This window comes from Glandiceps talaboti, chromosome 23, assembly GCF_964340395.1.
Source record: "Glandiceps talaboti chromosome 23, keGlaTala1.1, whole genome shotgun sequence".
Lineage (NCBI taxonomy): Eukaryota > Metazoa > Hemichordata > Enteropneusta > Spengelidae > Glandiceps > Glandiceps talaboti.
The window spans coordinates 7,076,193-7,100,806 of record NC_135571.1 but is presented as its reverse complement, the minus strand read 5'-3'; the positions used below and the strand labels follow the sequence as shown (position 1 = coordinate 7,100,806).

Sequence of the window (24,614 nt, the reverse complement as noted above, 5' to 3'; positions counted from 1 at the left end):
CTGACTGAAATAAAAAAAATCTGGCGCCAGACAGTTAATTTCTGGATAGTTTCAACATCTCCGGACTGTCTGAAGTTCTGTCGTTATCAGCTGTGCTGTGTCTACACTGTATCGATCGAGAAATATTTATGTGGGTTTTAAAACTCAGCGAGCAGGAATTCTGTCTGCGATCTGCCCGTCGCGTCGCCTGAACTTGTTCGGCCAAGTTTACTGCATGCTACAACGATAGCTTGCAGACGCTAGTACTAGACTACTACAGTGTATCCAGAAAAGTTACTGTATTCAATTTATTTCGTGTGGTAAAGTTAGAAAAGACGGCAAGATGAGTGAATTTAAAGTCCATCACTATGTGAATGAGCTACTGACAGAACTTGGGTAAGCAAAAATTAAAAAGGTTATAATTTATTTGTAAAAAATGACAACTGACAGTTGAACATTTCATGTGTAAATTGTATGTTGACATTGCCAAATGCATTGATTTATGTCACGGCAGCTATCTACAAATGCATGGATCTATGTCACGGCAGCTATCTACACAGCAAGTGGTTACAAGAGTGCAAAAAATTGGGCAGAGGACTGATAAATATGCAGTGATTCCCATATCTAGGGTCATGAATTTGTTTAGAAATCTTGGTAAACGTTAAGACATCTAATCATTACGTGTTTGTTGAGAGCTTTGATTTTTTTTATATTGTTCCAGGGTTTGCACTCCAAAACTAATTTGTTGAGTGCAAACCCCAGAAAAGTAAAAACACACAACCCCCCCCCCCCTAAAATTATAAAGCATGGTTTCAGTTATTGCTGCTACCTTGGAGTAAACAGGTTTATTTTTACCAACAAACACACATGTACATGTAGCTGTAATAATTGTAGTTGTTTCTGCGCCCTTTATCATTCTGGAGATTACTGACAAATTTCAGCTCTTAATGCAAACATTGGTAGGTTACTTTATAGCAGTGATGTAAACCAGTATGTAAAAACTATGGTAGGTTACTTTATAGCAGTGATGTATAACAAGCAAGTATGTAAAAACTATGGTAGGTTACTTTATAGCAGTGATGTAAAACAAGCAAGTATGTAAAAACTATGGTAGGTTACTTTATAGCAGTGATGTATAACAAGCAAGTATGTAAAAACTATGGTAGGTTACTTTATATCAGTGATGTACAACAAACAAGTATGTAACAACTATGGTAGGTTACTTTATAGCAGTGATGTAAAACAAGCAAGTATGTAAAACCTATGGTAGGCTACTTTATAGCAGTGATGTAAAACAAGCAAGTATGTAAAAACGATGAGAAGCTACATGTACATGTATGCTAATTTTATCCCTAGATTATTCTTCCTTATGAATATTTGATGTATTTATTCAGATAAAGCTCAGCTACTGGATCCCGATTACAAACTTCAAAAAAAAGAGCAAATACATGTAATAATATACACAAAAGAAATAGGAAGACAGGAAATGCCCTTGCCGAGCAGCAGACGGAGACTATCTAATCCAAAGTAGCTCTGAGGATCTTAACTTGTGGGAGATTAGTATTAGATTCTCAATAGGGTATCATAAAGACCAAAGGTCCATGTACATGTAACCGAACACTTCCTGAGAAAAGGACATGTATATCAAATTAATCAATGGAGAATATATTATTCATGGTTCCAAGAATCAATAGGACAGTACAGTACATGTATAGTTACTTTGGAACGGTAAATTGGAAATGAATACAACATTTCGATATGTCTACTGCAGGCCTTGATCACGCAATTATTCAGTGTCGATGTCTCTCTTGACTGGTGGAATAATATGTCTGTGTTCTGGACTGGTGTTGAATCCTACTGTTGTTTCCAATTTTCCATTCCAAAGTAACTACATTATATTGTACTGTTCAGCATGTATAATATCATAACTCCATAATTATAAGCTTGTGCAGGGTAGATTCATTTGTGACCGGCCGCATGCGAACTAGTCATTGAGCCGCTATGCAGTTACTGTGTGAGCTATCACTTACCAGTGTTGATTAGATCAAGGTACATGTAACCATGCTCTCTAAGCCTTCTAAGCCACTGATGCACACAATTTCTAGTGGCACACAAAATTTAGTGTTCCCCTGTCTCTTACTCTGTGGTGATTCACAAGAAATCCCAGTTCTCATTTTGACTCGCAACAAAATTCAAAATTGGCTATCATTAGAGGGCACACCAGAACATCTGGCTGATCATATTAAATATTGCATGGGGTAAACAGGTCGATTTTCATAGCTCTGAGAATATAAACTAGGAGATTTAGACAATTATAAAAACAAAATATTTTTTTCTGATAACATGACTTCAAAAAATACATGTACTGTGGGTAGGTCAGAGTGTTATTTTTGTCTTACATCATACTCATTGGTCAGAATACTTCTGTGATAGTTTGATGAGGTGTAAAAGAAATAAAGTCAATCATACATGCATGTATGTGAAATAGAACACAACATGCTGACTACATTGTTACACACACACACACACATGATACACACACACACACACACACACACACACACACACATACACACACAGTGTGTAGTGTGGAACTGTGATGTATGGGAATCTATGCAATATTATCAAAGTTCTCCTCTGTTAATTTGTTTTCCATAATCTTACAAAAACCTTGATAAATGATCAGATTTCTTCTGGGGTGTTTTATCAAATTTCTCCTGTTAGCCTGGTTATAAAACCTTCACAAAAACTGTCAAAGGGGCATGTGATTGAATTTCTTCCTAACATAGTTCTTAAAAAAAATTCTCACAAAAACAATGGCATGTGATGTTCAAGAACAATATTTCATTTCAGGTTACCATTGGTTACGAAGCCTCAATAATCCAGAGTACATCTGTCGTTATGACTACAGAGTCAGACATACTGTAACATACCAGTTTGCCTTCTAATAACAGACAGATCTTCAAAATTAGGTCAGAAAGATAAAGGAAAGGTTTTTTAGTGAGTTGCTACATACAAATGTACAAGTACTGATGCCAATGGAACATAAAACTATTGATGGTTACAAGAAACTGCTGTGCGTCATTGATATGTTAAATTGACCTAGGGTGCACAGTTAAACAAACAAACATTGCGATCACATATATTTTGTACATGTGAATATGTATGATACTGTGTACAACAAGGGGCAATGTGCCCTATATAACGATAGCCAAATTTTGTTGTTGTGAATCAAAATGAGAAAAAGTGGCATTTCTTGTGAGTCACCACATACATGTACATTTGTAGTAAGAGATAGGGGAACACCAAATTTTGGTGCGTCACTAGAAATTGTGTGCGTCAGTGGCAGGTCAAATTGGCTTACAGGGCACACTGACAAGGGGTGTGTCCACTAATTAAAGTCAATACATTTGTTGTACATCAAAATAACAAAAATAGATTTTCTTGTTACCAAATACATTGTAGTGAGGATAGCTGAGTGGTCAATTTTTTGTGGGTCACAAGAAATTTAGCACTGTACGTTGGTGGTATACAAAAAATGACAAATTAGCATTAGTATAGGCCACATGTAGACTATGTCCATGTACTAAACATTGTATCTAGACTACCAAGTTAGCAGTAGTCCAGGACACTTACTAAACATTGTATCTAGACTACTAAATTAGCAGTAGTCCAGGACACAGACCACTAAACATATCTAGACTACCAAATTAGCAGTAGTCCAGGACACATACATGTACATGTACATTGTAGACCACTAAACATTGTATCTAGACTACCAAATTAGCAGTAGTCCAGGACACATACATGTACATTGTAGACCACTAAACATTGTATCTAGACTACCAAATTAGCAGTAGTCCAGGACACATACGTGTACATTGTAGACTACTAAACATTGTAGCTAGACTACTAAATTAGCAGTAGTCCAGGACACATATATTGTAGACTACTAAATATTGCATCTAGACTACAGTCACGGATGGTAGTCTGTTAGACCAGTGGAAATCAATAGAAAATTGGGGCCGAAACTGTTCACACAGCTAAATTGTGACTACCAAGTGTAGAAGTTAAATTCAAGTCTTGGCACATTAAATTGGCTTAGGTGGACCCCGTTACGCACACACTGTGTTCACATACGCAAGAATGTGTGAGTTACTGTGTATAACATGGGATTATCTTTGCTAGCTGGATTATATGCTTACCATGGCAGAAAGCCAAAATCTAAAATTACTCCATCTGTACAGCATACATGACGTGATACAGTGCGATGAATTACAACCTAATGGTCTGGCTACATATACATGTACATGTAGGTGCCAGACAGTGAACAATTATAGCTACATAAGCTTTTGCAAAATGTGTCCCCAGATGCCTCAGGCAAAAAAAAAATAATTGTGTGTCTCCGATAACATGTCCTCAGAAAATACAATGTACGCTAATGTATATAGGTTGGGATTTTATCTTATTTTATTTTATCTTTTTAATTGTTTTTATTTTTAAATATTGCAAAAACAAACGAAATGTGGGTCAAATATCCTTTCTGTGATAAAGTTTAGTTTGATGAAATATGTACAGACATGATTGGGGAAGGAAAACAGACATACATTTGTACATGAAGGTCAAGAAGGCAATGAATTATTTCTTATCGTTTTGTTTTAATATTTTAAAAAAAATGTTTAGGGTCAGCAGCGTAAACTAGGCTAGGTTAGGTTATCAGAAACAGATATTTCTTTTTTTTATTATTTGGTACATTTATTGTGTGTTTAGCTGTAGTACTACTAATATGTAAAACAAATTGACTTTCCACACAACAGAACTTGTGTTTTTTTTATCACTCTCCTGTATATTTTAAATAATTAAAGTTTTATTTATAACTACATCTTGTCCATATTCACTTTTGAGTAGTAAAAGCTGAGGTCGTGTTTACATAGTATTTGTGCGCGTTTAATTTAATATCATAACTAGGCAAAGCCCATAAGCTCATGCAGGGTAGATTCATTTGTGACTGGCTGCCTGGGCTGCCTCATGATGTTATTGTAGATAGCGCCCTCCACATGGAGAATGCGCGTAACATATAGAATGCGCATGCGTAGTCATTGTGCCACAATGCATCCTTGGGTAAAACCACCAAAAAAAATCGCATAGTATATACATGTAGGATGCGCATGCATACTAGTTGTTGAGCCGTTACACATGAGCTATAAACAAGCCAATTTTTACATGTGTAAGGACACAGGAAAGATTGACTCACACAGGACATGTTATGGCAACTACATGTACATGTTGGTCAAATGAAAAAATTCTTATTGTTCAGTTACATCACTTTCAATATGATCTGTAAATCCGATTACTACCATGTAATGGTGGGGGGGGGGGGGGGCAGTGACTCATTTCTGTGTAATTTATTTTTTAATTCCCATTTATAATTTCCCAATAAACAGAGTGAGCAGGGAAAAACTAGGGCAGGTCAGGTACTATGTAATCAGTACTCCATACACTCATTAATATCATGTCGTACATTTATATACAGTGTCATCTATCAGGTACATGTACACTGTATATTGTTACTGGCAAACCTTGTCAAAAATAAGTTGAAATCAGTGTCTGAACAGCTAGAGAAGGGGAGTGTTTTAGTTGTCAGGTGTGGCATTTGTGTGCACAGCCAATGCAGTTGAATGCTGCCAACACCACACCCCATGTTAGACATGTTTTGACCAAAAATCAATATCTAGGTGCAGACCATACATGTACTCAATACATTACGTGGCAACATCTAAAACAAAGCATTTCAGGGGGAAATAATTGCGAGGGGTAATATAATGTCTACAAGTACCTGATTAAGGCCCTGCAACAAGTATGTATTACCCTGGTAGTTGAACGTTCAGTTTTCTTCTATATAGATACAAACTTAAACTACTGTATTGTCGTAACATGTTGATGATACAACAGTGATAAGCTGTATTGAATGGCCGTTTGTTTAATTACAGTCTCATTTGGGAGGCATCTCTGAAAACTAGTTTATTTAGAGTTCCATGAACTTGAAGTGTTGTTTTGGGACTTCAAATGGTGTGTTGAGACAGGGTGATTACAATCTCACAACAGAGGAATCTCTAGCACCCACTTGGGTAATCTACAGTGTACAGTACCACATTGAAGAACAATAGATTTAGTTTGCATCTATCTTAGTAAACCAAAGGCTAGATTACCAGTGTCGTAATAACATCACATCCCTAGGTACATATTCTTTCCATAGTTTGAACAAAACACAAGGTAGGACTCACTACATGAATAGTACCCTAGGGAAAATAGAATACAATTAGTGAATGCTCTATGCAAATTAAGGTCAATATTGGTCTCTAGGCCATATCACTTGACACGATCTAAGCCAATCACTGAAGGCTGTATGCAAATGATGTGTTATAATTTTACTAACAAAATTTGTTTTGTTTTGTAGTGTTACAACTGGTGATAGTGCCGATGTCTATGCTGATTCTCTATTGAAGAACATGACAGGTTATGTGACAACACAAGTGTCTGCTCACAGTGCCAAACGTAAAATAGCAGAGTACACTAGAAAACCAGAAGAGTTCCTCAGAAAATATGATGAGCTGAAATCAAAGAAGTAAGATAGTGAATTCTGGTATTTTTTAAAGGGACAAAACACTGTAAATAAGTCCTCATTATTGGCTGAAGTCAGGGCACAAAATGTAGTAAGATAAAAACTCAAACCCATTCTCAGCTAAAAATCAAGAAAAAATCAGTTATTATTACTGTACAAATTATGCTAAATAGAGGTCAAAGTTGAAAGTGATATCAAACTTAAGCCATTTTACAATCCAATATGGCACCAAATCCAATATGGCCACCAAGTACTGTGTTAACTATGTGAAAACAATAAATTGTCCATCTCCTTGAAGAGAAAACAGTGAACCCAAATTTCTTTATTATTTCAAGAGGAACAAGCTTTCATATTGCAAAGTTTGGAGAAATGTTAAGAAGTTTAATTTTAATGGAAATTTATCCCGAGATTCATCCCACCTTAATGTAAAAAAAATGTCTCACTGTGCTTTGACACAAAGCTGTTGATTGTGAAATCATTGCATAAATTATTACTCAAACATTAAGTGAACTCTTTCCTCACTTACTTATACATCTTCAGTAGGCATAGAATAATATTTTGTGATTTCTTTTTGTTGCAGTGTTAGAGAACTTGATCCAATGGTGTATTTCTTGTCCAAAATGATTGACGACGAGAAAACTAAATCAGTTTTGGAGCAGCATTCTAAGGAGAATCCAGCACCACAACCACATCCGCTAAGTCAGATTAGTCTTCCACAGTCTGGTAGTAAGATGTCTCAACAAGAAGTGTCTGAGGTTAGAACTAATTAAAGTCTTAGCACAGCTTAGTTAGAGGAAGGGTTCCTTCCAGCCTACTCCTATAAAATTACAACCCATAAAAAAACACTGGTGCATTCGATTGGTTGTCATAAGCAGAAATGAGACAAGGTTCATGCAAAGACAAAAAATGTAATTAGTGCCAGTAACTTATCGAAAGCATAAACACCACAGAAGCCTGGCTCCCGTGACTCTATTTACTGATAGAACATTACATGTTTATACATTATAGCATTGATTACAGTAGACTCTCTCACAGTCCTCGAAGCTTTGCATAAATCGCTAAAACTTGGGTTGTTTTGTATATATCTACTGCATAATTGTACTCATATACTAGTCAGACCCAGAGCTTCGCCTAACACATCAGCAAAATGTTAGCTCTATGTGATCGATGAGGGCACACAGTGCAGGGCTAGGGATACTGGGATACTAGTATATGAGTACAATTATGCAGTAGATATATACAAAACAACCCAAGTTTTAGCCATATATGTGAAGCTTTGAGGACTGTGAGAGAGTCTATGATTACAGCTGTTACATCACACATATGTATACTGGTATTTTTTTTAGTGGGTTGTATCTTCATCACAATCTGATAGAGAAGTCGATTGATTTACCCAATGTTGTACATTATGAAATATCACAGGGGAGGCAACAGATGCATATGAAGAATGGATGAGGCATTGTGTATCAAAGAGTGATTATTTTGTTTACCCAGTTTACATACAAATAGCTACCTCAGTATGTCAGCTGTGGAAGCTATCTCTTTGGACAAATCTCTGAGGATCAATGTGCTCCTGGCCTAAATTTTAAATGTTTGAGCCTTGTCACTGAGTTGCTAGACAAGCAGTGACAAACCCTTTAGGTCATGAGTATTTTCCGACTGAATGATGAAAAACTATTGAGAAGTGATCAGAAGTGATGTACCTCCTAAAGCATAATTTGATAAACATTATGAAAAATAACGGCAATGGAATGTTTTGATTCATATATCCAGTGCATTAGTGACGTAGACATGGTTTGTCTTGATATAGAACAGCCAGGATATAATCCATATTTTTGTTCAATACTGAACTTGCAAACCCACCATGTTGAATGTTGCATCATGGGAAATGTGATAATAAATACTAATCAAATAGTATTGTAAACAATAATGTTACATTGTTTTTAACCACAAATGATCAATTCATAGTCATCATGACCATTGTGGGAGGTTTATTATAACGGTAGCTCCAAATTAGGTATTACAGTAACCACAGATAATCCCAGTCCATTGCATCTGAGCATGCTCAGTTTGCATTGCAAGTTCCCTATTACATGGATTGTGTATGGTATAATTATATATTATCCATTGTTGATGATCGTTGGTGCTTTACAAGACAGAAAATTTAATTTAAGATTGACTTAAATCTTTCAACAATCTTAAAACTTATCATTGTGAATCATGGTTTTCATTTGTTATGTTTTTAGCTTAGAAATCAGCTGATGTCTGTAGCAAGTAGTGGTACCATGGCAACCCAACCATCTGAAGCCGTACGTAAGATGATGAGAGAGAAGCAAGCCAAGAAAAATTGTAAGTTGTCATGTCTTGTTTTCTCAGGGTTCGCACGGTCCTGGAAAACCCTGGAATTTCAAACCCTCCCTGGAAAACCCTGGAAAACCCTGGAAAAATGCGCCCTACCCCTGGAAAACCCTGGAAAATGATCATGTTCAATCGATCGATTAATATTGACGATCGTCATGTCCGTGCTCGAGCCACCCATTCATATGATTTTGAATCTCGTAAATGTGAAATCGCGAAAATATTTTCAAAGTCTTTCGCCACGCTGGGTGATGAATCAAAATTCACGCCGATTGAACCCAGACAGTCACCCAGACACTTTGCCCCACAAACCGTGCGTATTAGTTGAATGGGCGCCGCAGTGTTCCTTTCGATCTTGCATATATTGCTACTCCGTACATCTCCCAGTCGTCATTCAGGGACATGATATTGTAACAGTCCCGGCCGGGGTAACATGTACAGTAGGTCTGTTAACAAGATTATCGTAACACTGTAGCGAGTATCAAAGCATCATCAACCTCGATTAGAAATTGTTACAAGTTCGGCGCACGAGTCGACTGATACTACAAGCTAGGGCTAGGGCCTAGAGAAGTGCAGTTGAATTTCCGGGTTGTGGAAGTACGGTTGTGACTTTTATTTCGTCGATAAATGGGTATTTGTGTTACATGTTCTAAAAGAATAAACTACTGTTTTATGTTGTCGGTACAGTAACATTCGTCAATGGCCAAGTTGAGTTGAAATCGCGATGTTCCGCAAGTCGTGGCATCGGTACATAAACAACGAGACGCAAGCGATGAATGTATTCAGTTATTCATAGCTCGAAATTTCGTTACGTAAATGACGTTTTTATTCTAAATTTTGAAGAAAAAAATTATTTTAGGTGGATTATAAATCTAGTAACATCAAACCAAACAATAATGAGGACAAACTTTACTTTTTGATTTATTTTTCTGGATATGTCTGAATTAGACTGACGAATGCTGCGACTCAATCTTACACGATCAATGCACCAGCTTGAAGAAACGGCTACTTAGCTAGGGGGTAGGACAGAGGTTTCTCCGTTAATCTTAGCGTGTAAACGTGGTTTTTAAACCAATATCTTGCATAGTGTCGATTGTCTTTAAAATGTTTTGTGACATATGGGAACTGTTGTTGATTTTTCTCGTCCACATCAGACAATTAGATGTCATTCAAAAAATATACTTTAGTGTCAACACCCCTGGAAAATGGCCAAAATCAATATGAATACCCCTGGAAAACTGACGAAAACCCCTGGAAAGTCCTGGAATTTTGTTTTGCTTTAAGTGTACGAACCCTGTTTCTAGTGGATGATCAGAGGTATCCACTATAGTTTTTGTACAGTTGTATTGTTGTTGTAATACCTAATCTTGTCTTTGCCTGAAGTCTCTTTTTGACTCACTACATTCAAACTAACACATTGGTAGTTGTAATGTATAGATAACTAGATTATTACATTTGTAGTAAAGTTACCTGCCATTGCTGACAATACAAATTCTGTCCTTTTGACTGTATTATTTGTATACCTTACGTATGATTTAGCAAAAAACAAGTATAGCAATAATAGGGAACTTGCAATCCAGACTGAGCATGCTCAGACGCAAAGGACTATGGGATTAACTGTGGTTATTGTAATACCTAATCTGGAGCTATCAATAAAATTATCCTCACACAATGGTCAGGGTGACTATGAATTGATTATTTGTGGTTACAAACAATGTAACAGTATTGTTTACAATACTGTTTGATTAGTATTTATTATCACATTTCTCATTTCAACATGGCGGGTTTGCAAGTTCCCTATTCATATCACAGATCAGAAAGTCCAAAAAAAGTGTACAAAATGGGTATTTGATATTATCTTTCACAGCTTCACTCGTTTTACCGGCGTCACCCAGCTGGTTGTCAGAGAGACCATTCCTGAATGCTGACTTTGTGATTACACATGACAACAGAGAACCGACAGTAGCTATTGGTACTTTGCCATTACCAATACAAGAACAAGCTGTACTTGAAGATCTTCTCTCTGTTATGACAGTAAGTAGGGCCTAAAAGAAATGTTTGGTTTCGGTTACCAAACCCACCTAGTTTTTCAATTTGTTTTTGCGTATTCAAAAAAAAAAAAAATTGAACAATTGTAAAGTCTCACGAGAAATAGTGGATGTTGAAACTGACATCAACTTAAAAAAGACGATATAAAACTGTTCTTCCAATCTTTAATGGCTTTACATCTGACAGGAAGAAATAAATAACACAGAGACCATTTGGAAAACAATGGAAAACCTAAACTAGATATGAAAAAAAAAAAAAAAAATAATCTACCTACCCCATCTATTTTAAAATTGAGTGTAATCGGAACCACACAATTTTTTAATAGGTGTAAGCAGTCACCACACGTTGTTACAGTTCAGATGGTGTTGGAACCTTTCCCTCAAAATATAATTTTCTCATGCCATCATTTTGAAGAATACATGTGTATGCATTGATTTTCACAGTGTACGCACTAACAGGGTGTCTGTGTGTACGCAATACGCACTGGGAAAAAAATCATAGCAGAAATACTGTCACTTTGAAAAAATATTACAAGAGACCTATCCATATATCACCTCACTGGTGTCCTTACACCCTGATTTCTCTACTCTCACAGGGTATTGAAGCCAAGTACATACTAGCTCAGCCGCTGACTGAGAAATTTGCAGACAGAACATTCCTGGTGGACCAGTCCTTGTATATATCATACAGAGAACTAGTATACCGTGTACTGCCAATGTGTGGACACTTTTCTAAAGTTGCACGCTTCATTGAAGAGAAAGTATCGTTTGAGTATGGAATGGTCAACCATGCACTTTGTAATGCCATACGAACAGTACTAAAGGTAAGAAAGAAAGAAATTATTCACAAAATTTAAACTGAATGCTTCTTGTAAGGTGTAATTAGATATCATTCCCCAATATTTTTCATTGTTCATCCAAGAAAAATATTAGTGACCTAAGGGGCCTTGTCACTACTAGTCGCTTGACTTGTAGTGACAAAAGCCCTAGGTCTGAGTATTTCTGACTGAATGAAGAAAAATATTGGAAATAATATAAGTATAACTCCACAAGCATAATTTATGAAAAATCTTGAAAAATAATGGTGATTTGGAACGTTTTGACCCATATTTTGAGTACCGCAAAACCAGTGATGTAGACATGGGTTGTTGCATTATAAAACAACCAGGGTATATAATCCATATTTTCTGTTCAAAGACAATAACTTGGCTTGAGTATGGTATAAAGATTAATATGAAGCAAAAATAACACAGAAATATTTTGAAATCTTGACTGTACCAGTTAAATAATAATTTTGCATTCTTTTTTTTCATTGATAGCAATATCTAATATTGGTAGGCCAGTTAGAAAACCAACATCGCCAAGGTCAGTTAACGCTACAGAAGTTCTGGTTCTATATCCAACCGTGTATGAGAACTATGGAGATATTAGGCTATATAGCTGATAGTATAGACAAAGGTGCTTGTACTGGTGGTGCTGTGTTGAGTTTACTTCACAATCAAACATCTGCTGTTATTGGGTAAGTGGTATTTTTACGAAAATTTTAAAATTAAATAGACTTCAGTGAAAGCATGTATTTTACCATAAAATGTAATTTATAACACATTGTTTTCATATAGCCTTGAAGTTCAGTGATTGGCTTAGATTGTATCACATGGTATTGACCCATAGTGATCTCAATTTGTGTATAGTGGGCACAATACAATACAATACAATACAATACAATACAGTACGTCTTTATTGTACCAACATGGGCAATGCTTTGTGTGACAGTAGAGAATAAAACCATTCAAGAAAAAATATTTACAACAAGGTCCCAATATACATTAAAATGCGTACAATATATAGAGTTCAAAGATAGTGACAATCACAATTTAAAACAAGGCGGAAAAATTTACCCAGTGCTCTATGTAACATTGTAAGTTCTATTTTCTCTAAGGCAATATTCATGTTACACAGAAGTCTTGTTAAGGATCTGCTGTGACTGGAAAGAATATGTGCCTGAAAAAGTGATATGTTATAAAACACTTATTGCATGGACCTATTTGGGCACTAGTACTAGACCTTGTATTACCCCTCATGCTGTTAAGTAGAAACTATTCTCCCTCAGTTTTCAGCCTCTGGGAAAGAGTTACTGAATAACAACCCTCGTGGTAATAGACATACATGTAATAATAATAATAATAATGTTGGGTTCTTATATAGCGCTTTCCCACTCCGTGCTCAAAGCGCTTTATAACGGCACAACAGCCCTTTAGTCTTCCTCAACTCCCCAGGGAGCATACAATCCATCTAGTACATCTACTAGTGGTATCTCTGCTGTTATTGTCTTAGAGCCTCTGTACATTCATTGTGTCTGCATGTTTAGAGTCCTTTGGGTACTTCTCAGCGTTTACCTCTAACATTTGATATTTGATATTATTTTATCACAGAGATGCTAAGGCTCAGGATTTATGTCTGTTTCTAACACAGTCAGCCTGTGCACCTTACTTTGAGATGTTAGAAAAATGGATTTATAAAGGTATTATACAGGATCCGTATTGTGAGGTAAGTATTGACACTTGAAATTGAAGACAGAGACCTTATTTTAAGGTACATTTACATAGATTTACTAGAAACCAAATCTTTTGATGGTTAAACTATTAAATGTAGTATTTTGAACATCTTTGATATCAACCAGTATAACATGCATGAGCCAAGTTGAACAAAAAATATGGAATATATACTCTGGTGGTTCCACGTCACAACAATATGAGTCTAGTCACGACAACGTGTGTCTGCATCAATGGTTCTGCTGTGTTCAAAATATGAGGCAAAACATTCAAAATTGCCATTACTTTCCCTGATTTTTCTTTGATATTACTGGCGATGGTATAATTATGTTATGCTCCAAAAATTTCTTCATTCAGCCGGAACATACATGTACTTGTAACCTAAGGGTTGTCACTATGAGTCTAGCAACTCGTAGTGACAAAGGCCCCTTAGGTCACTCATATTTTCCTTGGCTGAACGAAAAAAAATATTGGAGAATAACTTCTAAATACAACACCGGTGTATTTGCTTGCATGACGTGAGCTAAGGGAAGACTTCAGGCAGTGACAAAATTAGGTAAAGACAACTGATACAAAAACAACAGGGGGTGCCTCTAATTTAGGTGAATGTTAACTAGAAATGGGCTGTATACATCATCCATGTATAGGTCTTTCTTGTGATCTTAACTAATTATTTTTCCATTCCATGTAGTTTTTAATAGAGGAGGATGAGTCTGTACAAAAGGAGATGATCCAGAAAGAATATAACGATGCATATTGGGAGAGACGATACACGATTTGTAGAGACAGAATACCTGTCTTTTTAGAACAGTGTGTCGATAAAATACTCAATACTGGTAAATATCTCAATGTGGTCAGACAATGTGGTAAGTTAAAACATTATTGACTTCTTAAAAGGCAACTTTGGATTAGGGTTAAAATCTAGATGTGGAAAAAACAGGTGTTTGGCTGAGTTTTAGAAATAGTTGGTGTAGAACAAAACAATGATCCAACGTAATCAAGGCTCGAAATTATTAGTAGTCCCGTGTTCACAGGCTTGTCATGGGGCTATCATGCATAATTTGTAGCTGGTAGCCCACTCAGGCTATCACTGATTATGTGATGATTTAAAGGATGGAAGAATCACAGACAAAGTATTTTAATAACACACACGTTTCCAATAGAGGAACTCTGTTTTCAGTTCAGGAATATAGGACTATTGGTCACCATCCTTGGGCTACCACTTTCTGAAATTGGTAGCCCACTACTAGGACTACCAAAGGAAAAAGTTAATTTTGAGCCCTGAATTTATTCTTATGGCTCTTCACAGCACTGATTAGATAATAGAAATGTGGTGACCTGGAATTTAAACACAGCCCTTTAATGCTGCAATAGCTGTAATTGGAACATTTGTTGTTTGTCATTGTTGTTGTTTTTGGCATTCTTGTTAACTGTTAGCTACACACGATAGTATTCAGTTACTTAGTACTTGCGAACTTGAAGGTTTGGTTCCCACCCAATAGGTCGTGATCCTAAATGTCCAAGTGCAGAAGAGATCCTATACACACTGAAAGACAGACAATATGTTGAAGTGATAGAGAAAGCTCACAGTTACTCTAGTAAGATGTTGGTAGATTTGTTGATGGAAGAGAGAGAGTTATTAGGAAGACTCAGGTTAGTACATGACTTCATTATACTTGGTCTCAATCCAGCTTTTGTTAGTAGCAATTTCAACCTGTCATCTTGGTAACACCTTCAAAAGCCTATCCTGTAGGAAATGGCCTTTCCAAAATTTGCCATGGTGGCGCTCTACTTCCTGTCTGTGTGTACCTTGGGAGTATACACGGTATAGGTCACTCAGTTAATCATAGAGCACTGCTGCTTTCCTTGGTGTCTGAACAATATGAAAAACATCCCTGATTTACACTTCTACAGAATACACTTCTACTGAATACAAAGGGACAAACTCTATGAAATGATGATTCCTCAATTTGAGTGAGGGCGCTGTATACTCAATTTCTTGTTTGCAGTCTGAGATGGCTTATTTCTACCTGTTATTTTAACCACACACCCAGAGGCCCTTATTAGAATATTTGTATGTACAAATTTGCATAACAGTAACCTTACATATAAATTATCAAACTTGTTATTCCTTCTAGGTCCATCAAACATTATTTCTTAATGGAGCAGGGTGATTTCTTTGTGCATTTCATGGATATTGCTGAGGATGAACTGAAGAAGGACGTAGAGAATATAATCCGATCTCGACTAGAGACGTTATTAGAATTGGCACAGAGAACTAGTCAGGCTAATAACGACCCATTCAAAGATGATTTGAAGTGAGTCTTCTAAAAATGTACTTCACTTGTGTACATTTTTTGTCCCAGCAATCATCTGTCTTTACTGAGCATATGATTCAACAACTTTTAGTGAATTCAGAGTACGCAAAAAAATCATTGTATGATCCTCATAACATTCAAAATAATGATTCTTAAGTTGGTAGCCCATAAGCAGGGACCTAATGAATCAATTTGATCCATAAAGTCTAAAGGTTTATGAGTTGATGTCTCATCTATCAAGGAAAGTGAAAGGTACGCGTCGGGATAATGCACTGAATGTAATTTGACACATTAACTCAGCTCGTCAGAGCACTCTGACTAGAATTCAGGGGATGAGAGTTTGTGTAGTACACATGTCGGTTTCGTTATTATCTTCAATTTTAATATCTTCATGTCATATTTTAGTGTTGAAATGAGATCATAACATTACTTCAGTATTAAAAGCATTAATCTGCTTTCTATCAGGGGGATATTTGTTTGTACACAACACAAAAATCTACAAATTTGAAAAAATAGGATTAAAGACTGACAGACTAACACTAATTCTTTATTCACTTTCCAATTCAGGGTGGAATTGTCACCATATGATTTGATTACTCAATTACTTAGAATCCTTGCCATAGATTCACAACAGGAGAAATGTAAGTATCAATAAATTCTAATCTTCTATTACTTTCATAAATTATTCTACAAGCTCAGGAGTCCTGCAGTATGCATATCCTGCTATGCCTATGTGTAGGGCTATTTTAAAAAATTAATGAGAGTTTGAATTAGATTTAATTGTTTTTAATGGTTTTTCGAGTATCATGTGTAATCACAAGGTATATCTTGGTTTAATCTCTTCTCATGTTCTGATTTGTTTCTCTCCCTCTCCCTTTTTGCTCAGTAAGTAAACATCTCGTTGTGGGGAACCCTCAAAATGACTTGGATGACCACTGCATTTTAACTTTTTATATATGATGATAGGTACATTTGTATGCGTAAAAAGTAAATCTGTATTTTTGGTAATGTGATCAATAAATTTTTTGACATTTCAGCTTTAAAATTACAAGACATGGATCCCACAGAAATGAAGATATCTGGACTAGAAGCGTTCTCTTTTGATTATGTTGTCAGGTGGCCAGAATCTCTCATTCTTAGTCGTAAGGTAAAAATCAAGGCATTTTCTTTGATTATATCGTCAGGTGGCATGAACATCTCATTCTTAGTCACTAGGTAAGATTAGAAACAGTTTCTTTTGACTACGTCGATACATGCCCTGAAGTCTACACACATGTAACTACCATTATGCCATGTGTGAGCCAAGTTGTGTACATACAAACAAAATATATGGATTTATACTCTGGTGATTCTAGGTCACAACAACATACGGTATGTCAAGTTCGTTGGTTCTGCAGTGATCTAAATATTATTTAAAGTTTTCAGAATTGATTAATTAATTGCTTGTGTGTGGCCACAGAGTCCATCACAAGTACACAAATACTCTATTAAATTCTGTATTAAATGAGCTATTTTGCATATTTAATTGCATATAAATGAGCTATTTTGCATATTAAATTGCATATAAATGAGCTATTTTGCTTGTTCTCTAACTATTGTCCCATTCATTACCTTTCCTATGTAGGCTCTCACTAGATACCAAATGTTGTTCAGACATCTATTCTATGCCAAGCATGTGGAGAGACTACTCTGCAAGTATGTATAATAAAACTTTGTATTTTTCGGTTTTTCTGATCTATAATTCATTCATTTAGAAAAATTAAAAAAAAAAATTGTATTTAGTTTAGTACAAAGATTAGTGTTTTGCCGTTTTAGTTTTCATTTGTAAAGTTTTGTATAATTACAGTATTTCATGTAATGTATATGTAACAGTAAAATGTCAATAAAAGAGCTATTTTTGTCCTCACTAATACTGACTTTATCCATAGCACTACATACATGTACAAATGTACTACTACATACTGATTTGAAATTGATTGCGCTGTCTGCAACAATTATCAACTATGGTCTAACTTAATTTAGTTTTTTATCCTACATTGAACTATTGATCTTTCCCTAAGGTGCTATATATTGAAATATACATTTTGTCTATAACTGTTATTACTGTGATATGAGAAAACTTTCATTTGCTAGTATCAAACTGTGTACATTTTCTTTCAGTGTATGGGTTGGCAACAAAATGTCCAAACAGTACAGTGTACATACAGCTCAATGGTATGCCTCAGCCTTTGCTCTAAGACAACGTATGATACACTTTGTACAAAACTTTGAGTACTATATGATGTTTGAGGTTATTGAACCTAACTGGCTTCTTCTGGAAGCCAACCTGAAAAGTGTAAGTACCTGGATTAAAAACTACCCATTGCATGATTATTTTGAATCGCTACATTCAGAACATACTGATATGAATGCCTCAAATGTTGTGTGATTTTGTACAGGAGCCTTGAGTCATCAGAAGGCTCACTATGTATAATGTATCTTCTATGATGATGCTACTATGTGCACCTGTGCATGATAACTTAACCACAGGGTATTTTGCACAATAACAAGCAAGCAGAAGTTCGTTGTTTGTTGTTTGTTATTTGTGTTTGTGTGTATGTTGTTTTGTTGAGCTGCAAAAGTTAAATGGTCGATCACCCTTTCGTACAGGAAAATAAGCAAATAGAAAATGTACCGTGCAAACTTCTAATATTTGTGCATCTTAAGGGTGGGGATGCGGTGATAGAAAACTCTGGATGAGAACACTGTTCTACATTAAACATGTCATCACATCATGTGGATTTTAAAAACTGTGTTTGTACCACTGCCTGTTTGTACCATGTATATTTTAAAAACTATATGTCACAGAGAGGATGAGGACCCTATTCACAACTATTCTGCAGTCAAAATGCCATGTTGTTGAGATTTGTCATGTTTCTGTTTTGTTTACAGATATCTAACATTGATGATGTAATCGCCCATCATGCTGACTTCCTAGATAAATGTCTAAAGGACTGTATGCTGACTAACACTGAATTACTAAAAATTGTCAGTAAACTGCTCCTAGTCTGTGTCACTTTTCACAACTTTGTCCAGGTATTGTAACTTGTATTATTATTGATTATTTTATTGATGGTTTATTTATATTGTACATAGCAGCCTGCTGACTGAATTGCGACAATATTACAATAGGGAATTTGCAAACCCACCATGTTGAATGTTGCATCATGGGAAATGTGATAATAAATACTAATTAATTAGTATTGTAAACAATATTGTTACATTGTTTGTAACCACAAATAATCAATTCATAGTTACCCTGACCATTGTGGGAGGTTTATTTCGGTAGCTCCGGATTAGGTATTACGATAACCACAGATAATCCCATAGTCCTTTGCATCTGAGCATGCTCAGTTTGGATTGCAAGTTCCCTATTGCAGATCATTTTAAAAAGAGAAACCACCAATTTCTATAACTTCTAATGTTTAAACTACTGTGTATGTGATTTGTTTGTAAATGCTTTTAAGTAGACTCTTGTTTTTAGAATGTAGAGTGTGACTGGGTGTGTCTGACTGAAAAAGATCACAAATGTACATTGTAGTCAAGTGAAGAATAGTTTTGTAGGTAATACCCGTAACAGTATAACCTTCGCAGCAGTGTCTAGAGATACCTCTGATCAGAATGTTGTTATACCAAGTCTAGAAATGCCGCTGATCAGAATGCTAGCAATGTTCCAGATAAGAATTTTGTTTTTACCAATAATGGACAATTAAAACTGGCTCTGTTCGAGCCGAAAAGTCTTCTCCTTATCACACTATCAAACTGACATACATTTATACAAAACAACAGTGAGTGCCTCTGATGTTGGCTCATGCTATGTTCTCATCAGTTTGTTTATCTTTATGAAAGTTATTCATATGGTCGTATATATATGACTATCTTTCATTGACATAAACAAGCTGATGAAAGCATCACATGAATCTACATCAAAGACACCTGCTATTGTGTTTTATCAATGTATGTCAGTTTTAAAAAGTTTGATAGTAAGAAGACTTTATGGCACCAACTAAGCCAGTTTTGTTTGTCCACTACTGATAAAACAAGTTCTTATCGGCTGCTACTGTAGACCATTGCTGCAAGGGCTGTACAAAATTTCAAACAATCTTGAAGTAAACTGGTAACCGAAATACAAACTTATGGGTGACTGTTATTGAATTCATGTCATCTCTACACTTTTTTTTTCAGAGAGTGACAGAAAGTATGAATGTAGAGGAAGTAAATCGTCAAACTGGTAGAAATAAACGGAAAGAGACACATGATGCAGACGATAGACAAACTACATCAAAGGTAGGAGGTTATGAACATTTTTTGATATGTATGATAAATTACATCATATCATAATGGGTTATATCTTATACCAGGTTTAAGTTCAGTCAATTGCAAGTGATGGTTATTAAAGTATGCTTCAGTAAGTGGAATACTGTGAGTATCTTTTAAATATGCAGCAAAAACTGCACCCAAATACGTATGAATTCAGCTTGTTCCCCTTTACATGTTTATTTTGTAACCCTTACAGGTAGTATCTGACCACGTTGACCAGGTTTTGATGAGTGAGAACTTTGAACGTACAGTGGAAACATTTGATAGTAACTTCTCCAAACATCTGATAGACCTCCTAGATAAACTGAGTGTGTATAGTCACACAGAATGTGAACATAACATGATGAATATTATCTATCGGTTAAACTTTAATGGTTTCTATACTCAACCTTTGGAGAAGTTGGCGGCAGAGAGAAGCATGCTAGAAATGCAACATATAGAATCATATGATCCAGGTAAATAATTACAATTACAATTACAATTATGAAATCTGAAACAAAGTGTCTACTAGCTCAAGAAAATTGTACTAACCCTACATATCAATTTACAATTAAAATCACGAAACCTGAAAAAAAAATGTCGTTTAGTGCGAGAAATATTGTACTAACACTGCTACATTTTATCAATTTACAATTAAAATCACAAAACCTAAAAGAAAAGTCTACTAGTTTTTAAAAAATTGTATTAACCCTGCTACATTTTATAAATTTACAATCACGAAACCTGAAAGAAAAGTCTACTAGCTTTTGAAAAATTGTACTATACACTACTTCATTTATCAATTTACAATTAAACTCACTAAACCTGAAAGAAAATGTCGACTAGCTCAAGACAAATTGGATTAACACTGCTACGTTTTATCATCTGGTTTGACAAAAATCTTGCTAACTTTCCAGATTCTCATTTCATTTCTCTGTAAGAGAAGAAATATGCAACTTAATGCAAACTTTGTCTACATTTTTTGTTCAATCTAACAGGGTATGGAGTATCATCTGGAAGCAGTTCCTTATCCAGCAGTGATCGCTCAACAAAGTCATCCGACAAATCTCCCGGCAGCAAACGATCACCACCGTCATCCTATCTTCCAGATAGATCATCATCTAGAGAGAGATTTGATCGGAAGGAAAGAGGCGCTTCCAAGGATAGGTCTGGAAAAGACAGACACACCTCCAGGGATAGATCAGGAAAATCCAGGTCTTCCAGATCATCCCACACTTAAAATAGAAAGTATGGTGTGATATCGTTTATTGTCATTCATGGACTTTACACTTCACCAAAAACATACTAGTTGTTTTGACTTGAATCTTTGCCCTTAAGTTTTATTTTCCATATTTATGTGTTTTGAAGAAAGACTTCACCTTGTTATGCAGTCATGGTTAAACAGCAATGCAGTGTTATGAAGTTTGTTCAGAAAGCAGGTCCAGGAAACAGCCCCATCGTGAAAATGTGTCTAGTACAAAAGAAAACTCCATATGAAGAACATCGTTGAAGTGTACTGAACATTTTCCAGTAAATAGCTCCCTCTGATGACAAAGTTAATGTTAAGTTTGTAAAAAGTTTGCCAGTTGATATCGCCCTCTAGTGACTAACAATGGTGTTGATAAGTTTGTACAATAGGTTTAGCTCCATTACTTAGTGACCAACAGTGGCCAAATACCTAATTTCAGTCAGTACAGACTTGAGACAAATTCTTTCAAATCATTCTGGGATCAGTAGACGTCAAGTCATTTCTGCATGTTGTGAGTGGGTCATTTGATGGGTGCGTCAGATGAGTAGGTCATTTGAATGGCATGGGTTCAAATCCCACTGCTGCCACCATTATAACACAAGTCAATTTGGTATAACACAAGTCAATGAGGATCGTCAACCAAGACAGATCGAAAGCTCAGTGCTAAAAACTTTGAACTGCTTGTGTGTTATAACCATTGTAAAACAATTTCTTTTCATAATGAAAAAAAAAACTGGCCCATGAGAACAATACATAAAAGAAAGTTGACAATGAAGCCACTCGTACAAATGTACCTATATTTGCTAATACCTAATTTTTATACTAACTAGTTAGATACTCTATTTAAATTCAACTATGTAAATTCAGTCTATTTTCTGTCTCCTTTTCTATTTCCTGTACAGAGTTAAATAATGAACAGAACAAATTGTACACATTTCACTATTTTTCATACTTTTCTATGTTTAAACTATTTTTCAAAATGAGAGATTAAGGTATACATTTGATATAAGAAATATTATCTTCAAATTTTTGAGTTCAAATTCTGATTTACTGACATTTCCCCTGCCTGTGTGTAGGGTATAGTTTATACTTGGTTGAAGGGGGTACACGTGGCGTGTCCAAGCATACCATTTTATAATTGATAAAACCATATTTCACATGTACCAAGGTCATAATTTTGTCATAATTTTCTGAAGTATAACCGTACAGTCAACATCATTATAATATGGAACTTGCAATCCAGACTGAGCATGCTCAGACGCAAAGGACTTTGGGATTATCTGTGGTTATCGTAATATCTTATCTGGAGCTACCGATGAAATAAACCTCCTACACTGGTCAAGCTAAATATGAATTGATCATTCGTGGTTATAAACAATTTAACAACATTGTTTACAATACTAATTGATTAGTATTTATTATCACATTTCCCATGATGCAACATTCAACATGGCGGGTTTGCAAGTTCCTTCTTGAACTACGCTATCGTGAGTCTCGATCTGGGGTCACCACTATCAAAGCAACAAATTCATTATTGCCAATAAGAAGGATCAGAAGTCTGTATACATTTACTTTAGACAAAACTATGATCTCAGTTGTAATAAAGCCAGCAAAAATTATACTATCAAAGTGGTGATGTTGTAAATTTTGTAGGTATCTCGTCAAAGTGTACATGTACTATATAATATGCCTGACAACATGTGTCTAAAAATGTAGAAATTGTCTAAACCAGGGTATATCTGTATGTCAATCAGTTATCCACCACAGCAATACTTGTATAGAAAGCCATGTGTTCCTTCTACCATGCTAAGGGATGATCGCACAATGTCATACAAGTTCAAAAGCGAACGTCAATGCAGTTGCTGAACTTCATTTTCGAACTTCTAACCAAATTTCGAAAACTTTAAACAGTAAACAGGTTCATATGAAAGGATGGAAATTCATGTTTACCATCTTTTTACATTGCATCGATCATAGTGGTGTGACCACTACATTTTGCATTATGGTTTACATCATATATAAATGTGTGATGTCACACTTGTGAATGTTCATTTAATAGGGGAAAGGGTTTTGTCCTTAACAAACAATGTTCGCTTATTGAGCTTGTGCAAGTGTCCCTAATCCATCCAAACAACAGTTACAAATACAACTTAATTTCTCCTGTATAGCACATACTGATAGATGGTTATACAAATACCTAATAAACACTGCCACTGGTTATAAATATATAAAGATTATACTAAATGCTCGGATGTGATGGAATAAAATGATATGTTAAAACATATAATTGCATGTATTGTGTCTTTTGTGAAAAAATCTTATAGCCCAACTCCATTCTCACTAGGCAGTAAGATACATTATGGAGTCATGATGGGTGAATGGTTAGCATGGTCGGTTTGGAATCTGCAGGTGGCAGATTTGAGCTTCATCGCTGTCATTTGTTTCTGAGTGGCTAAAGTCTTTGGGCAAGATTTGAACCATGATTGTGCCTCAGTCAACCCAGCTGTATAATTGGGGACCTGGTAGGATAGAAGTTGCAATGTGAATGCTTAAATCCTGTGCACTTATAGAGGCTGCAATGGACTGTATACTCCCCAGGGAGTTGAGGAAGTATAAAGGGCTGTTGTACTGCCATTGACCTGTGCTAGGGGTAATAATTGTGAGCGCCTTGAGCTCTCAGACTCAGAGGAAAGGCACATTATAAATTCACTTATATTATTATTATACATTGTGGCATACCTCCCTCACTAGCCTGCTCTGTGAAAGGGGTTGACCGATGTGAGAGGGTGCCCTGTCATAGCATACCTTACGGACTACATTCCCACCTGCCCCTTGTATTCCACATATTGTGCTTTGTATAGCCATTTGCTCCCATTTTGTTTTCGAGAATAATAGCTTTACTAGTAAGTAAGTTGTATTTAGTACTGTTGATAATATGTGTACCTTGCTCAGTGCAAAGAAAAATTAATTGTCTGTGCTCAGTGTTACATATACAGCATAGACACTACACAAACCATGTAGGGTCTATGGTTACAGTTACAATGAATAGAGAGCCCTTTCATAAAAAAAAAAACAGGTAAAACCAACTAACCATAACATGTTGGTGTTCACTTACTGTTTGATAGTAACACAAACCTAGCTATAAGAAAC

The 24,614-nt window shown here is 35.7% G+C and overlaps 1 protein-coding gene across 1 annotated transcript; it reads left to right on the top strand.

Annotated features, from left to right (window-relative positions):
• On the top strand, positions 1 to 23,719 carry LOC144452585 (gamma-tubulin complex component 2-like). The gene is made up of 19 exons (XM_078143704.1): positions 1 to 375; positions 6,437 to 6,604; positions 7,182 to 7,356; positions 8,848 to 8,950; positions 10,827 to 10,993; positions 11,604 to 11,831; positions 12,327 to 12,526; positions 13,440 to 13,554; positions 14,251 to 14,425; positions 15,062 to 15,212; positions 15,698 to 15,877; positions 16,445 to 16,518; positions 16,915 to 17,024; positions 17,502 to 17,572; positions 18,038 to 18,212; positions 18,809 to 18,952; positions 20,102 to 20,203; positions 20,433 to 20,691; positions 21,214 to 23,719. The coding sequence occupies exons 1-19, from the start codon at positions 323 to 325 to the stop codon at positions 21,453 to 21,455; spliced, it is 2,892 nt and encodes a 963-aa protein (XP_077999830.1). The 5' UTR covers positions 1 to 322; the 3' UTR covers positions 21,456 to 23,719.
• The last annotated feature ends 895 nt before the right edge of the window (positions 23,720 to 24,614 follow it).

Bases quoted from the DNA above. Each gene is read 5' to 3' on its own strand.
- LOC144452585 (XM_078143704.1), top strand. From the start codon at position 323: ATGAGTGAATTTAAAGTCCATCACTATGTGAATGAGCTACTGACAGAA. The intron at 18,213-18,808 runs GTAAGTACCTGG...TTTTGTTTACAG, and splicing joins TGGAAGCCAACCTGAAAAGT to ATATCTAACATTGATGATGT. The intron at 18,953-20,101 runs GTATTGTAACTT...TTTTTTTTTCAG, and splicing joins CTTTTCACAACTTTGTCCAG to AGAGTGACAGAAAGTATGAA.